This window comes from Pongo abelii, chromosome 16, assembly GCF_028885655.2.
Source record: "Pongo abelii isolate AG06213 chromosome 16, NHGRI_mPonAbe1-v2.0_pri, whole genome shotgun sequence".
NCBI classification, from domain to species: domain Eukaryota; kingdom Metazoa; phylum Chordata; class Mammalia; order Primates; family Hominidae; genus Pongo; species Pongo abelii.
Window position 1 is genome coordinate 56,565,775 of NC_072001.2, and position 18,405 is coordinate 56,584,179.

Here is an 18,405-nt window from a genome sequence, read left to right on the forward strand (position 1 = left end):
GTTGCACCACCATAAGTTGGAGACTATCTATAGTAGAAAAGTTCTGTTGAAAGAGTATACCAATAAATTTTGTACTTACTTTGCAGAGGCAAAGTGTTTCTAATACACTGTAACTCCAGTTCTTCTGTCCATTCCAGCTTTGGCAGCATCTGCTTCATCTCACAGTTACCATTCTCTGCCATGGACACGGGTTGACTATTGACTGGTATCTTTCCCAAACTCTTCATGTGTTGTTGAACTTCCGCCCAGAGAACAGCTTGTATTGCTTCAGTTACCTGTAAGGTATTTTTTTAAGTGAATTATTTTTAGTATTATTACAAATGTTTGGGTTTGTTGCAAAAAAATCCAAAGCCCGGAATTTAAATTTGAACAGGTTTCCATAAACGATAACTTTTCATTCTTCTAGAATTAGCATCCACAACAACTGAAATGTGGGTAGCAACAACTGGCACGCAGACTTTCACACTGTTTTTTTGCAATACAAGAGATTCTAAAAGGATAATTGAGGGGCATTTTTTAAAGTCTAGAATGCCAAACATTACACTATGGGAAAAAGAGGAGTTTTTAATTATTTTTCCTATTTTCATTTCCACCAGAAGATAAAGAAAATTCATTTGAATTTATCCTATGGCTCCTAAAGACAAGGTTAGATCCTCAAACTATGTCTAGCTCCAAAGCATTATTTAAATAAACACTGCATTTAAACTATGCTTTACACAGAAAATTAAAGAAATGACTTCAATAATAAATCTCACTAAATTTTGTGTATACTATGTGGTTTTACATAGATTAAGGTATTGCAAGGCACGTCTTCCAATTGCTGTGTGTGCCCAGTCAAGGACCTATGGTTCGAAGGAGGGGGAAAGGGACACTTGCCACAGAACATCCAACCAAATTATTCATTTTTAAAATGAAGAATCTGGGTCATAACACCTCAAGGTTACACCGACTTGGTGGACAGACCTTCTGATCCCTGATTCTATGTCCTTCGAAGTACATGTCCACTCAAGATTCTATATCCTCTGCCCTCAGTGCAAAGCTAGTGACAGTTTCCTAGACCTCTTCCTGGTAAAAGATGAGGCAAGGTCTAGCAGTTAGGTACAGCCCAAGGAAGGCCAGGAGCTGAATTAGGGAGAGAAAGAATGAACACTGCTGATATAGACAAACTAGGGACACCTTCTCATCACTCTTCTCCAGCCAACAGTTAAAGCTTTCATATAGCTACATCCCAGTGCCTTTCATATAGCCACATCCCAGTGCCATAGCATATATATTTTCCCCTCAGAAGTCTGTCCTCTGTCAAGCTGACTCATGTTCCACAATTTGCCAATGACCCCCTCCATTACTCCCAGTCTACCCATAAGCATGTCTAGAGCTAGGGATATGGGACAACACCAAGAGTGGTGACCTAGAGATGCTTTGGCCAAAAACTGAACGTGTATTTATGTAAACAAATTACATTCAGTCTCTTTTGTATGTGATGGTAGCATGTGAGACCTTCAGGTCCCAGGGACATCCAACGAGCTTATTATGATGGCAGATACTTGCTGAAATCCTGGGGCAGAGAAGCTGGCCTCTGACTTTTAAATATAGGAAGCTTCCTGAGAATACTGGAGCAGCTTCCTGATTGCTGATTATCTCCCTGCCCTTGTCCAGCCCACACTCAAATGTTTAAGGAGTGAAAAAAGGCTAATGAATAGTAGAATATCACTACTGCATAACATGCATACTAACATGAGGTACTGCCTAATCGCAATGCAAGTGAATGGTGCTTACTCATGAATATCATGTAATGAGATATTTAACATCAGAGTATCAATTATGTGCCATTAATCTAAGATATACTTCTGCATATCATGATGCTGGTGAATAGTGCCTATTAATATCTACCATATGAGACCAGCCTGGTTGACATGGTGAAACCCCGTCTCTACAAAAAATGCAAAAATTAGCCTGGCTTGGTGGTGTGCGCCTGTAGTCCTGGCTACTCAGGAGGCTGAGACAGGACGACTGCTTGAACCCAGGAGGCAGAAGATGCAGTGAGCCCAGATTGCACCCCTGCACTCCGGCCTGGACGACAAATTTGGTATATATATATACCACTTCTGAGATATATATATATATTAAGTATTATATATGTTTCTTAATAACATATACTGCTATATATATATATATCACAATATTGGTAAACCATGCTGATTTATGTATCTCACATGATGGGATATATTGTATTACTTATTCATGATGAACAATTTTATAACACTGAAGTTATTTCATTTTAACTTTGTCATACATGTTATTTGATAGCACTGGTTCCATGATGTGGATGATGTGGTAGAAAGAACTCGGGATTATAAGTGAAAAGGTTTGCATTTCCTCTTCCACTATGACAGTTACCACAAATCCAACCTTTGACAACACACAAACTTCTCTCAAACTTCATGTTCTCACTTACAAAACAGTCCGTGATACTGACAGAAATTAGGATAAGAGCTTTCAGTAACAGAATAGTGCATGGAAATTGCTCTTTCTATACTCATAAATTAAGGATATTGGAGGATATCCTAAGACCCACAATGTGTCCAGACTATATTATACCCCTCAGAATGGGTAGTTTGGCCATATGCCTTCACTGGGCTTATGGCTGGCCTCTCACCCTGGGATGCTTATCACCCCAGAGGCATGCCCACAATTGTGATCTAAAATGTCATCTCTTCCACTGAATATAATATCCTATACAACTTGGATAATCATTCTTTCTTAAAAATATACAGGAATTTATGTATTTTAATTTAATATTTCTAATTATTTGATTTACATGTCATGACTTCACTTTAACTGTTGATTTTTTTTACATAGTTGTCACCACAAATGCATACTATAAGAATAATGATACGAATATCATCAAAAACAAGGGGAACAGAAATAACTATAGAATAAAATAGATTAACCATGATGAGTAGGGTACTCAGAGCCACAACAGTTAAAAGTGAATACTGAATGGCATCCAATTGGAAAGAAACTCAAAATATATATTTAAATTCAGTGTAAGATGAGAGAAAGGCTCTATCTTCTAAACATATAATAATGTTATTATAGTATCTGGAATAGAATGGGCACTACATAAATACTAGTGGAATTGAAATAGATTCCGCAGACTTTCAAAAATAAACTGTGGAAAGTATAATTTATTGACAGTTTATAACTATCAATACTTGAATCTCTCTTTATAAATGTAGTAGATAGATTTTACAGGTAGTCAATAGAAATAGAATTTTCTCCAACAAAATATAAAATGTTTATATGGCATTTTATATAACTTTGTAATTTTAATAATGAGCTAGTATTGAGCATTATGGCTATAAAGCTGTCTTCCCAATGTATATAAAGAAATTTCTTCCAAAAGGTAGATATCAAAGAATCCACATATTCTTTTATGAGGCAATGTGCACAGATTAAAAATAAAATTTTCAAACTCATTGACTGGAAAGAGTCAGCTACAAATCTGGGACATATGCTTATTAACTAAAGGTATTACTGAGTCCTAGGCAAGCTAAAAATTTCAGTGGTATTCCATAAACACCTTGGAAGAGCAAAATACTGTAAAATAGCATAGAGCATCATGCAGATGCATAAGAACCCCTGTGTCCTGGCTGTTGTTCCAGCGTCTAGTTTTTTTGTTATAAAACATTTTTCCCAACACTCTGCTCATGCTGGCCTTTCATGTCTTTAGGGTGTCTCCTGGAAAAGCAACGTTTCTAGCTGGAGGCCTAAATTTCATGATGTGTACCCAGTGGTGTTAGATTATAAAATCCAAAGAAATTTAGTGCAGTACTGGAAACATGCAAATTAGCAATCCCCAAACTTCTCTGTTTCTTTTCCAGCATTTATTTTTATGTTGAGCGTTTAATGTGTGAGAAGCAAAAGAGACAATCTCTAGACAAACTTATTCATCAGCAAAATTAATTCATTCTTCCCCCAACCTTAAAGGTAAACATCCAATTTCTAGAGCTAATTTTGCTCTGTTTTACAAAAGTATTCCATTTAACCAGGGTTAAAATGAAAGAAAAATTGTTAAGGACAGCTAGAGAGAAAGGCCAGGTCACCTACAAAGGGAAGCCCATTAGACTAACAGTGGGCCTCTTAGTGGAAACCCTACATGCCAGAAGAGATTGGGGGACAATATTCAAAATTCTTAAATAAAAGGAATTGCAACCCAGAATTTCATATCTAGCCTAACTAAGCTTCATAAGTAAAGGAGAAAAAAGATCCTTCTCAGACAAGCAAACGCTAAGGAAATTCGTTACCACCGGACCTGTCTTACAAGAGCTCCTGAAGGAAGCACTAAATATAGAAAGGCGGGACTGTTAGCAGCCATTACAAAAACACACTGATGTACACAGACCAGTGACACTGTAAGGCAACCACATAAACACATCTGCAAAATAACCAGCTAACATCATGATGACAGGATGAAATCCACACATATCAATACTAACCTTAAATGTAAATGGACTAAATGCCGCAATTAAATGACACAGAGTGGTAAGCTAGATAAAGAACCAAAACTATCGGTATGTCGTCTTCAAGATAACATGTCAACCCTCAAAATAAAGGGTTGGAGGAAAATCTACCAAGCAAGTGGAAAAAAGGAAAAAGCAGGGGTTGCAATCCTAGTTTCTGACAAAACAGACTTTAAACCAACAAAGATCAAAAAAGACAAAGAAAGGCATTATTACATAATGGTAAAGGGTTCAATTCAACAGGAAGAGCTAACTATCCTAAATATAAATACAACCAACACAGGAGCACACAGATTCATAAAGCAGTTCTTAGAGACCTACAAAGAGACTTAGATCCCCACACAATAATCATGGGAGACTTTAACACCCCACTGACAATATTATACAAATAACTGAGATAGAACATTAACAAAGATATTCAGGACCTGAACTCAGCACTGGATCAAATGGACCTGATGTCTATAGAACTCTCCACCCCAAAACAACAGAATATACATTTCTCTCATCACCACAGGACACCTATTCTAAAATTGATCATAATTGGAAGTAAAACACTCTTTAGCAAATGCAAAATAACTTAAATCATAACAAACAGTCATCAGGACCACAGCACAATCAAATTAGCATTCAAGACTAAGAAATTCACTCAAAACCATACAATTACATGGAAATTGAATAACCTATTCCTGAATGACTTTTGGGTAAATGACATTAAGGCAGAAATGAAAAAGATCTTTGAAACTACCAAGAACAAAGATACAATATACCAGAATCTCTGGGACAAAGCTAAGGCAGGGTTAAGAGATTAATTTATGGCACTAAACATCCAGATCAAAAAACTAGAGAGATCTCTTGTTAACAACCTAACATCACAACTAAAAGAACTAGAGAATCAAGAGCAAAAAAATCCCAAAGCTAGCAGAAGACCAGAAATAACCAAAATCAGAGCTGAACTAAAGGAGATAACTCACAAAAAAATCTATTCAAGAGATCAACAAACCCAAGAGCTGGTTTTTAGAAAAAAATAATAAAATAGATCACTCGCTAGACTAATAAAGAAGAAAAGAGAGAAGATTCAAATAACACAATCAGAGATGATAAGGGGGATATTACCACTGACCCAAGAAAAGCAATCCTAGGAGAATATTATAAACTGGTAATATATACACATGACCTAGAAAATCTGGAAGAAATGGATAAATTCCTGGACACATGCACCCTTGAAGACTGAACCAGGAAGAAACTGAATCCCTGAACAGACTAATAACGAGTTCTGAAACTGAGGCAGTTAAATAAACAGCTTACCAGCTGAAAAAAGCCCAGGACCAGACAGATTCACAGATGAATTATATGAGATATACAAAGAAGAGCTGTTATCATTCCTACTGAAACTATTTCAAAAAATAGAAAAGGAAAGGACTCCTCCCTAACTCATTCTATGAGGCCAGCATCATCCTGATACGAAAACCTGGCAGAAATATGACAAAAAAAGAAAATTTCCTATCAGTATTCCTGATGAATATCAATGAAAATATCCTCAATAAAATACTGGCAAACCGAATCCAGCAGCATATCAGAAAGCTTACCCACCATGATCGAGTATGCTTGATCCCTGGGATGCAAGTTTGGTTCAACATATGCAGATCAATAAATATGATTAATCACATAAACAGAACTAAAGACAAAAACCACATGATTATCTCAACAGAAGCAGAAAAGGCTTTCAATAAAATTCAACATTCCTTCATGTTGAAAACTCTCAATAAAGAAGATACTGAAGGAACATACCTCAAAATAATAAGAGACATATATGACAAAACCACAGCCAACATCATACTAAATAGGCAAAAGCTAGAACCATTCTCCCTTGAAAATCAGCACAAGACAAGGATGCCCTCTCTTACTACTCCTATTCAACATAGTATTGGAATTTCTGGCCAGGGCAATTCCACAAGGGAAATCAATAAAGGTCATTCAAGTAGGAAAAGAGGAAGTCAAACTATCCTTTTCGAAGATGTCATGATCCTCTATCTAGAAAAGCCCATCATCTCAGCCCAAAAACTTCTTAAGCTGTTAAGCAACTTCAGCGAAGTCTCAGGATACAAAATCAATGTGCAAAAATCATTAGCATTCCTATAAACAACAGTCAAGCTGAGAGCCAAATCACGAATGAACTCCCATTCACAATTGCAACAAAAAGAATGAAATACCTAGGAATACAGCCAACTAGAAAGGTGAAGGATCTCTACAAGGAGAACAACAAACCATGGCTCAAATAAATCAGAGATGACACAAACAAATGGAAAAACATTCCATGCTCATGAATAGGAAGAATCAATATCGTTAAAATGGCCATACTGCTTAGCAATTCACAGTTTCATTGCTATTCATATCAAGCTATCGATGTCATTTTTCACATAACTAGAAAAAACTATCTTAAAATTCATATGGAACCAAAAAAAAGCCCAAATGGCCAGGGCAATCCTAAGCAAAAAGAACAAAGTTGAAGGCATCACGTTACCTGATTTCAAACTATACTACAGGGCTGCAGTAAACAAAACAGCAAGGTACTGGTACAAGAACAGACACATAGACCAATGAAACAGAATAGAGAACCCAGAAATAAGATCACACACCTACAACTATCTGATCTTTGGTGAACCTGAAAAAAACAAGCAATAGAGAAAGGATTCCTTACTTAATAAATGGTGCTGGGATAACTGCTTAGCCACATGCAGAAGATTAAAACTGGACCCCTTCCTTACACCATATACAAAAATTAACTCAAGATGGATTAAAGACTTGAATGTAAAAAACAAAATTATAAAAACCCTGGAAGACAACCTAAGCAATACCATTCAGGATATAGGCATAGGCAAAGGTTTAATGGCAAAGATGCCAAAAGCAACTGCAACAAAAGCAAACATTGGCAAATGGGATCTAATTAAACTAAAGAGCTTCTGCACAGCGAAAGAAACTATCAATAGAGTAAGCAGGCAACCTACAGAATGGGAGAACATTTTTGCAAACTATGCATCTTACAAAAGTCTAACATCCAGAGTCTACAAAGAACTTAAACAAATTTACAAGAAAAAAAACTATTAAAACATGGGCAAAGGAAATGAACAGACACTTTTCAAAGGAAGACATATATGTGGCCAAAAATCATATGAAAAAAAGCTTAACATCACTAATCATTAGAGAAATGCAAATCAAAACCACAATGAGATAATACCTCACACCAGTCAGAATGTTGAAGTCAAAAAATTATAGATTAGAAAATCAAAAAATAACAGATGCTGGAGAAACTGTGGAGGAAAGGAACGCTTATACATTGTTGGTGGGAATGTAAATTAGTTCAGCCATTGTGGAAGACAGTGTGGTGATTCCTCAAAGACCTAAAGACAGAAATACCACTCAACCCAACAATCCCATTAGTGGATATATACCCAAAGGAATATAAATCATTCTATTATAAAGACACCTGCACATGTATGTTCATTGCAGATCTATTCACAATAACAAAGACATGGAATAAACCTAAATGTCAATCAATAGTAGACTGGATAAAGAAAATGTGGCTCATATACACCATGGAATACTATGGAGCCATAAAAGAGAACAAGATCACATGCTTTGCACTGACATGGGTGGAGTCGGAGGCCATTATCCTCCAGTAAACTGACACAGGAACAGAAAACCAAATACTGCATGTTCTCACTTATAAGTGGGAGCTAAATGATGGGAACACTTGAACACATAGAGGGGAACAACCTACACTGCAACCTACTGAAGAGCAGAAGGTGGGAGGAGAGAGAGGATCAGGAAAAACTACTAATAAGTACTAGGCTTAATGCCTGAGTGATGAAATAATCTGTACTGCAAACCCCCATACACAAGTTTTTCTATGAAACAAACCTGCACTTACACCCCTCAACTTAAAATAAAAGTTTTAAAAAAGTAAAATCAAGCTAACATAATTCAACTAACTGCTTAAATGAATGGCTTTATAAATAATTTGAGGATAGCCGGGTGTGGTGGTTCACACCTGTAATCCCAGCACTTTGGGAGGCCAAGGCAGGGGGATCATTTGAGGTCAGGAGTTTGAGACCAGCCTGACCTACGTGGTGAGACTCTGTCTCTACTAAAAATACAAAAATTAGCAGGGCATGGTGCTTCATGCCTGTAATCCCAGCTACTTGGGAGGATGAGGCAGGAGAGTCACTTGAACCTGGGAGACAGAGGCTGCAGTGAGCCGAGATCATGCCACTGCACTCCAGCCTGAGTGACAGAAAAAAAAAAAGATAATAATAATTTGAGGATCAGTTATTGAAGCAGTAAAATGGATACTTGCAAGAGTCTCTATTCTTCCTGAAGGGCCAGCAATACTCATTTCCATTTTACAAATGAGGAAGACAAATAATCAAGAAGTTTAACCTATCTTCCAGAGTCATGCATCAGGCCAGTAGCAGAGATGAGAAGAGAACCTTGAAGGCTGGACTTCCTGTAGAGTGGGTAAATTATCTGGGAGTCTTTGTCCACAGCCAGCATTTCACATACCGTCACAGAATCATAGAACCTTAAAGGTCTGTTAGTCCAAACATGTCCAAATCACATTAAAGTTTATTTGAAGGTCAAATGAACAACTATCAAAGATCTTCAAGTGAGAGCAATTTAAGAGAAATGTTCTGTTGAATCCTTCTTTTTAATATTTTTTTCCCCATTTAGGAATTTTTTGGCTACTGGGGAAAAAATCTCACTTTTAATAGATAAACCTTTTTGGGGTGACTGCTAATGTGCTGATAAAGTTGCCTGTACTTGTGTTTATTCCAATTATTACAGAGGTTGCCTGCATAGCTACTCATTCACTCATTAAATATGTATTGACTGCCTACTGTCACTTCTGCTTTTCTGGGCATTGGTAAGAGAGGGGCAAATGAGACAAACAAGGTCAGTGCTCTCAGCAAGCTTATATAATACTGGGAAGACAAAATAAGCAAGCAAAACAGCAAATAATATAATTTCCATTAAAAGTAATCACAGCAAAAAAACTAGGTAATGTGATGATGACTAGATGAGTGGGGTTGGGTAGAATGTGGCAGCAATATTAGTTGGAGTTATAAGAGAAGACTTCTTTAAGGAGATAGATTTTTTAAGCAAAGACCTAAATGATTAATGAAGAAATGAGAATTCTAGCCCAAGAGAAGAGTAAGATCCTGAGTTCAAATGAGCTTTACGTCTTCTGGAAATAAAAAGAAAGCCAGTTGGGGCTAAATCAAGGTAAGATAGGAGGTGGCAAATGGTGACAGATGTGGTCAGGCTGGGGAAAAAATCACATGCATACTTGCAGGCCATGATAACAAGTTTTTATAGCCATTCCAACTGTGTATATTTAGTATTATAGCATCAGCCCGTATAGTATGTTACGAGTTAATTTTTTTTGTTTCCCTATAACCAAGAATAATCATTTGTGGTTAGAGTTATTGCTACTTTAATCTTGCAAATATGATATGTAATGTATCAAGTTCATAAAAAAGAATAAACTTCTAGTAAACATTCATCGAATCAATGCACAACTATTTATTGTACAATTCACAAAGGTACTCCTAAAATTTTGAGACCAAAAGTAGCCTTAAAGGAGAAAGAAGGATTTAAATTGGACATTGAAGAAACCAGTCCTCTAAGTCAACTCACAGATGAGGTACTCTCAGAATTAAAAAAAAAAAAAAAAGATTTATTAAACTACAAAACTATAGTAACCAAAACAGCACGGTACTGGCTCAAAAGTAGACATATGGACCAATGGAAGAGAACAGAGAACCTAGAAACAAATCCATACACCTACAGTGAACTCATTTTTGACAAAAGTACCAGGAACATACATTGGGGAAAAGACAGTCTCTTCAATAAATGGTGCTGGGAAATCCTCATGCAGAAGAATGAAACTAGACCCCTATCTCTTACCATATACAAAAGTCAAATCAAAATGGATTGAAGACTTAAATCTAAGCCATTAAACTATCAAACTACTACAAGAAAACATTGGGGGAGATCTCCAGGACATTGGTTTGGGCAAAAATTTCCTGAGTAAGCGCAGGCAACCAATGCAAAAATGGACAAATGGAATCACATCAAATTTAAAAGCTTCTGCATAGCAAAGGAAACAATCAACAAAATCAAGAGACGATCCACAGAATGACAGAAAATATTTGCAAACTACCCATCTGACAAGGGATTAATACCCAGAGTATACAAGGAGCTCAAACAACTCTATAGGAAAAATCTAACAATCCAATCAAAAAATGGCCAAAATAATTGAATAGACATTTCTCAAAAGAAGACACACAAAGAATAAACAGGCATATGCAAAGGTACTCAACATCACTTATCATCAGAGAAATGCAAATCAAAGCAACAAAGCAATATCATGTCACCCCAGTTAAAATGGCTTATATCCAAAATACAGGCAGTATCAGATGCTGGTGAGGATGTGGAGAAAAGAAAATCCACTGTTGGTGGAAATGTAAACTAGTACAACCACTATGGAGAACAATTTGGAGGTTGCTTAAAAAACTAAAAATAGATCTACCATATGATACAGCAATCCCACTGCTCAGTATAACCCAAAAGAAAGCAAACCAGTATATCAAAGAGAAATCTGCACTCCTATGTTTGTTGCAGAACTGTTCACAACAGCCAAGATTTGGAAGCAACCTAAGTATTTGGAAGCAATTAAGTATCCATCAACAGATAAATGGATAAAGAAAACATGGTACACATACACAATAAAGCACTATTCAGCTATAAAAAAAATGAGGTCCTGTCATTTGCAACATCATGGATAAACTGGAGATCATTATGTTAAGTGAAATAAGCCAGGCATAGATACACTAATATTGCATGTTTTCACTTATGCGTGGAATCTCAAAATCAAAACAGGTCAGGTGAGATGGCACACACCTGTAATCCTAGCACTTTGGAAGGCTGAGGTGGGAGGATCGCTTGAGCCCAGGAATTTGAGGCCAGCCTGGGCAACATGGCAAAACCCCATCTCTTTAAAAATACAAAAAAATTACCCAGGTGTGGTGGTGCATGCCTGTAGTTCCAGCTACTCGGGAGGCTGAGGTGGGAGGATCACTTGAGCCTGGGAGAACGAGGCTGCAGTGAGCTGTGACTGTACCACTGCACTCCAGACTGGGCAACAGAGCGAGATCCTTTCTCAAAAATAAATAAATAAATAAATAAATAAAAATAAAAACAATTGAACTCATGGACGTAGAGAGTAGAAGAATGGTTAGCAGAGGCTGGGAAGGGTAGTGTGGGATAGAGGTAGGAGGGGATGATTAATAGGTGCCAAAAAACGTTAGAAAGAATGAATAAGACCTACTATTTGATAGCACAACAGGGTGACTATAGTCAATAATAATTTAGTTTTACTTTTTAAGATAACTAAAAGAGTATAAATGGATTATTTATAACACAAAGGACAAATGCTTGAGGTTATGGATAACCCATTCTCTGTGATGTGATAATTAGGCATTGCATGCCTATATTAAAATATTTCATGTACCCCATAAATATATATGACCACTATGTGCCCACAAAAATCAAAAACTAAAAAAAATTCTAATTTCACATAATCATATTCCCACACATAGGTATTTTGATGCATGGCATATTTTGAAATCAAATAATGGACAATTCTGCTTCAAACTGAAGCTTCAACAAGCAAGAAATTACCTGTGATGGCAAGAACCTCCCTCCCTCAGCCTCGGGCATTCACACTCTCCTAGTGAATGGTGCACCCTTGCTTATGTTATGGTCTGTGTTTTCCCTCATCTCTATGTCTGTTCAAAGGCCATTTTATGAGGACAAGAGTAACAACTTGTATTTTCAGATAGAGGGGGGTATCCATGAACCACAGCAGCAAGGAACTCTTCTAATAACTTCATGAATGTGAATTATATCATACCTGCACAGACTGGTCTCTCCAACAGGAAATTAGCTTCAAAAGTGAAAGGTCAGCCTCAGGTACATGGGATTCATTCTTACCTAGAAATATACAGAACACATTTATATCTTGAGAGTATTAAAGATGGATAATGGCTCTTAAGGTGGGCTGCATATTAGAATCACCTGGGAAGCTTTGTTTTTTATAAACACCAATGCCCAGGTTCAATCTTCCAGAGATTTTTATTTTACAGATCCTGTGGTAGAGGTGGGACAGGCATTAATGCTTTGTAAAAGTGCCACAGATGGTTTACATATACAGCTAGAGTTAACATCCATTTGTGTACATTTATACACACACATACACACACACACACACTTATATGTAATTCTAACAATTATACTAACACATATTCACATCAAATCAAATTCATTTTTACAGCTTCAACGCATTTTTGTTCTTTTTGCTGACCCAAGACAGATCACCAAATCTTACAATTCCTTCCTTATACAAATTCTGAAATTCTACTCTGCCATGAATTAGTCTCTATCACATGTAAAATCAAATAAGAGACTTCCTTTGATTTGTCCTTACCCAGCTATACCACTCTGATCAATAGGTAGAGCACTACTGTTTTAATTTAACTCATTCTGTTATGTATTGTTTCTTCTCTGTTTGCCTTCTCCAGTGTCCTTTCTATTTGCCTTAATGTTCAGTGTGAAATTTTAAGAATGAGTGAGTGCTTGGTTATGTCAACTGGTTCATAGAGTGTCCAGCAGTTTCCTACACAAAAAAGTACTTAATAAGTGCCTTTTCATTAATTGAAAATGTACATATAATCATAATGAACAATTGATGAATTAAGGCTTTCTGATGGCTAAAGTCTATTATCTAGGTGCCAGATCCTGAGAGATAGGGAAGAATGGTAAGGGCTTGTGCAAGCGGAAAAGTTGTTACTATAATTGTCTACTTAAATTAATATATTGATATATGTTTGACATTGTGGTATCAACTATTTAAATTAGCATTTGTCTGATACACTTTTCATCAAATCCCTATTTTTATATTAACATACGAGGTACATATATATATATATGAATATATATTTACCACATTAGCAGTCAAGGAAAATGTAATAAAGGTATTGTATACAATGCAATTTGAGAACATAAAAGTAATATATAAGAAACTTCTGACCAATTATTGGTATTATTTTTTCCTGATAGAGCATTTAATATAAATGTAAAATGACCAAGAACACTATATAAAACATGTAAGTATGGTAGAAGATTATAATTTTGACATGTTTTCTATTTCTTCATGAACACAGCAGGTAAGAGAACATTTTCTTTTGATCTCTGTTTTTCCTCCCTCTCCCACTTTGCTGACCTTGTGACTCAACCATCAAAGCTAAGTATTGGTCTCAACTGTAACTACTTACTAGCATCATGGGGTACTTCACAGCACAATTTAATGTGATGTTCAAATTTTAATGTGTGATAGAAATGAGAGCCAACTTATCCTGGCAATGTCAGTGAGTTAAAGAATTAATTGCAACTTTAGGGGGAAAGATAAAAGAAAGTATCCCAGGCTTACCAACATTATTCAGTCAATTCCTGCTGACAGAAGTGAATACTGGTTCCTATCAACGTTTTAGATGAGCACCTCGGAGTATTATTTTATTCTTCAGGATTTGGCTTCATAAAATTAATACCATGAAGTCAATACTTCCTTTCTTTAACGTTCCATCTTCCTATTATTTTTTTGAAAAACATGTTTCCCTACGCCTTAGCTGAATTTCAAATGCTATAAATGCCAACCTAAATTCCAGAGAGATGATTCTATAGTAACAGTAGTTGCTTAGGCTTCTTTGCTGGGGCACCCATAGGAAAAGCAGGAGCCTCCTTGATTCTGGTTAGCAATCCCCTGTCTTTGCAGAAACACTTATATTAAACCTTAAATTCCAATCCCCTTCCCAGTTACCAGTGCTAAAAAACAAACAAACAACAACAACAACAAAAAAAAACACTGGATAGCTAACCCTAATAAGAGTAACTATCTAAGGAGAAAGGAGGCAACCCAGACTGGGGATATTTAGAGGGAACATTATCTGTAATCATAAATGTGAGAAGTGGCCTGACACAGTGGACAGGAAACGGGGTTAGGAATCAGATTTGGACTGGAATGCAGGCCCCTCTACTGAATAGCTGTTTGCCTATGAGTCATCTAACTTCCCTGAGTCCCATTTTTTTTTTTAACGGTACAACAGAGATGCTGCCTCCTACTGTGCGGGGTTGTTTTTACATTAAATAAGATAATATATGTAAAACCATTAACATAATTCTTGGAACATACTAAGCACGAGGTAATTGGAAGCTATTAATAAACTCTCACTTGAAAATACTCTTTTCAACAGTCCTGTGAGGGCCACTGTGTACTGTTATTCAGGTCACCCCATCCTATGGATCATATACTGCACAGCTTTGGAGGCAACATGCACATTGTATCTGGGATCACATTCCCATTTTACAAATGTAGTAATTAGGGCTTTTAAAAAGTAAAAGACATGCCCAATAGAACACAAATAGTGAATGGCAGAGCTGGATCTTGAATCTCAGCCATCTATCTTATTTATCTCCAAAACCATTGTTCTAGTCATTATTTATCCTTTAATTTTATTTGTCCATTAATTTAACTCATCCACTACTTCAACAGTTATTCGCTAATTCCTTCTAGATATTGTTCTAGGAACCAGGGACACAGCAATGAATAAAACTGTCACAAAAATATAACTTCCACGGAGCTTACAATTTAGTAGCAGGAGGCAGATGAGATTTTTTAAAGTAACAGATGTCAGATAGATAGTGAAGAGGCTTATGGAGAACAGTACAACAGTGAAAGGGGTAGGGAGTGCTGCTGCAGTGATAAAGTGGCAGTGGGGCAAGACTTGATGGATGGTAGTGGGTGGAGGGTGAGCAGGTTGAGCCATATGAAGGTCTAGGGAAAGAACACCACAGGCAAGGGTACAGCTAATGCAAAGGTCCTCAGACCTGCTTGTCATGCTTGGGTAAGAGTAAAAAGGCTAGGGTAGCCGGAATGAGTTAAGCAGGGGGTGAGCACTAAGAGAGAAGGTTGGATGGGGGTGTGTATATGATGACATAAGTAGAGCGGCCAGATCCTATAGGGCCTTCTGTGCTATAGTAAGGACAATGGCTTTTATTCTGAGTGAAACAGAAACCACCAGAAGGTTATACATAGAAGAGTGAGGTTCTGACTTAGTTCTGAATAAATCATTCTGGCTGCTTGGTTGGGAACAGAGTGCAGGAGTCAAGAATAGGAGCAGAGAGATGATCAGGAGCCTGCTGTGGTCATCCAGGCAAGACAGGATGAACGCTCACAGGGGTGAGGGTGAGGGAAAGGAAGGTTGAGGGGGATGGAGTTGCTGGTGCAGGCGGTGAGAAGCAGTCAGATTCTGGGATACATTCTGAAGGTAGAACTGACACAATTACTAACAGACTGGATGTGGGGTATGAGAGAAAGGAAAAGTAAAAAAGAATCACAAAGTTCTTGGCTTGAGCAATCGGTGATTGGAAGGATAGAACTGTCATTTACTGAGATGTCTCCAAATTGGAAAAGCAGGTTTGGGAGATACATTTGCCATTTGGCATCAAGAGGAAATCTAAACACTGAAGTTGAGAATATAACCTTCTGAAATTGCAAGAAAATTATCTAATATAATAATCATTTATTTGGTAATAAAGATGATGCAATAAACTTTCCAGTAAAACACAATAATAAAATACTTAACATCTAAGTATTTCCTTTGCTGAAAAGCTTCAAATTTTTAGGCATTTCAAAGATCATTTGAAATCTATGTTTTATAAGTGTTCAAATGTTATGTCTATGTTTTAAAATTATAAAATGTTCAATCTATGTTTTTAAATGTTTTATAAATGTCACCCACCTTATTTTCTAAATGAAGAAAGTAAAGCCCAGAAAAGCTAAATGACTAGCCTAAAGCCACACAGCTAGTGTAATCACAAACGTAGGTAAAATCTATGTTTTATATATGTTATTTATTTTGACATTGCTAACCAGTTATAGAAAGACTAGTTATGTCCTTTCACAGAAAAAAAAAAATCAGATCATATCTGTGCCAGTAACTCTCTTACCATTTCGTAAGCAACTGTAGAAGCTTGACATATTTAAAATGTCATTCCCAGCACTTCTCACCTTATTATGTACACATTCCATTCTGAAAGAACTGTTAGAAAAAAGATTGACAGCATATTACTAAAAAGCATGAAAAATTATTTGAGGAAATAAATCAAAGATATGGGTACATGACCACTTTAGCAAATTTGGAAATTGAATACAGATTATTTTTAGCAGTATCTTTCACATCAATTTCTTTTGTGTATCTGATTTCCTCACTTTGCTCCCACCTAAAATCTTATTTATTTATTTATTTATTTTTTTAGGCTCCCACCTAAAATCTTAATCCCAATTGACCTGCACATTTTAGTTTGCCAGAATTATCTGTGACCTACGTTTACAAGACAGGCTTTGCTATTTTAGGTTACATAACTACTGACTAATGCAACAAATTTAAAAACCCAATATGTTGACATCTGTCAAAGAATTCTCCTCAGGTATCACTGGAGCCTTATGAAGGCAGGCAGGTTTTACCGTAGGCCAGTGTTCCAATCATAGGAATCTTCCGAAACTGCCAGGGATGTTCTGATAAGTAGGCAGGTGTTGCCTTAAAATTCAGTTAAATCATGTGCCCAGTTGTTAAGCATACAAGGATTTCTCAACCTTCACAACCACAGTAAAATCTATGTGAAATGGTCAAATTTGTTGGAAGGATTTGGTGTGACAAATCCAATATACATGATTTCGATTTCTCAAAAAATAATATCTGGGCTCCGACAGCAGATCAAATCTGGAGTGGCTGCAGTAGAGAAGCAGTCTCTAATCCTGACACCTTCATTCTATAATTTGTTTCAATGAAGAATTCTTTAAAGAGTCAACTAATGTGTGACAACATTTGAAAGGCTATTTAATAAAAGGCATACCAAAAGTCCATAAGCTTCCCTAAAGTGCACCAGACATCAGTCAGACACATCATTTCCATCCTGTAATCTGTATCAGGAATAAACTTAGAATGAAAACCTCTGGCAAACAACTAAGTCCCTCATCTGCTCTGTGGGATCATGATTAGACCAATAAATCAAAATTGGTTAGCAGCCTAAGCTTTTAAGAATTTGACAATCACCTATACCACCCACCTCATTTTGTAAATGAGGAAAGTAAGGCCCAGAAAAGCAAAGTGACTAGCCCAAAGCCACACAGCTAGTGTAATCTCAACATTCAAAAGCAACAGTTATTACTAAACTGTACTATGTATAAATGAATTACTAAATAGCCTCTTCTATTTTATTCTATTTTAATATGCCAAAATATAAAATAAATGGTAAAATTTGAGGTAGGAAATTTTCAAAGTTTTCCTTCTCTGATGATATAAAAATATTTCATCATAAGCATTTACTTAAATGTTTTTGCTCATACTTAATTCACACCATGTATAATAGATTTCAAGACGTATATGTGTCTATGTATGTATATGTGTATGTATGTATGTATCTATCTATCTATCTATCAACTCATTCAACATCCCACACTATGTCTTTCCTGGCACATATTATGAGAACATTGAATATTTGTTGAATTAATGAATTTTAAAACATATAGATTTATTGCCAAATTATACTCCAATCCCAAACAATTAAAAGGGAGATTTTCTTAAATGTTTTTTAAACCAGAAATTGTTGCATACTTACCCCCCACTGGAAAGAAGGAAGGAATGTTAAAGAGCTGAATACAGCAAATAATGATATATATTGTTAATGTCATAATCTAGTATAGTGA

The 18,405-nt window shown here is 36.3% G+C and overlaps 1 protein-coding gene across 5 annotated transcripts in view; it reads right to left on the minus strand.

The window, feature by feature from the left end:
* Window positions 1–18,405, minus strand: part of WDR72 (WD repeat domain 72) — a 236,037-nt gene that overhangs the window by 78,300 nt on the left and 139,332 nt on the right. For all 5 annotated transcript variants that reach the window (XM_054531292.1, NM_001131120.1, XM_054531290.1 and 2 more), the window contains 3 exon segments: window positions 16,647–16,738; window positions 12,496–12,575; window positions 80–275 (listed from right to left, as the gene is read on the minus strand). In XM_054531292.1, the coding sequence (XP_054387267.1) occupies window positions 80–275; window positions 12,496–12,575; window positions 16,647–16,738 (368 nt within the window).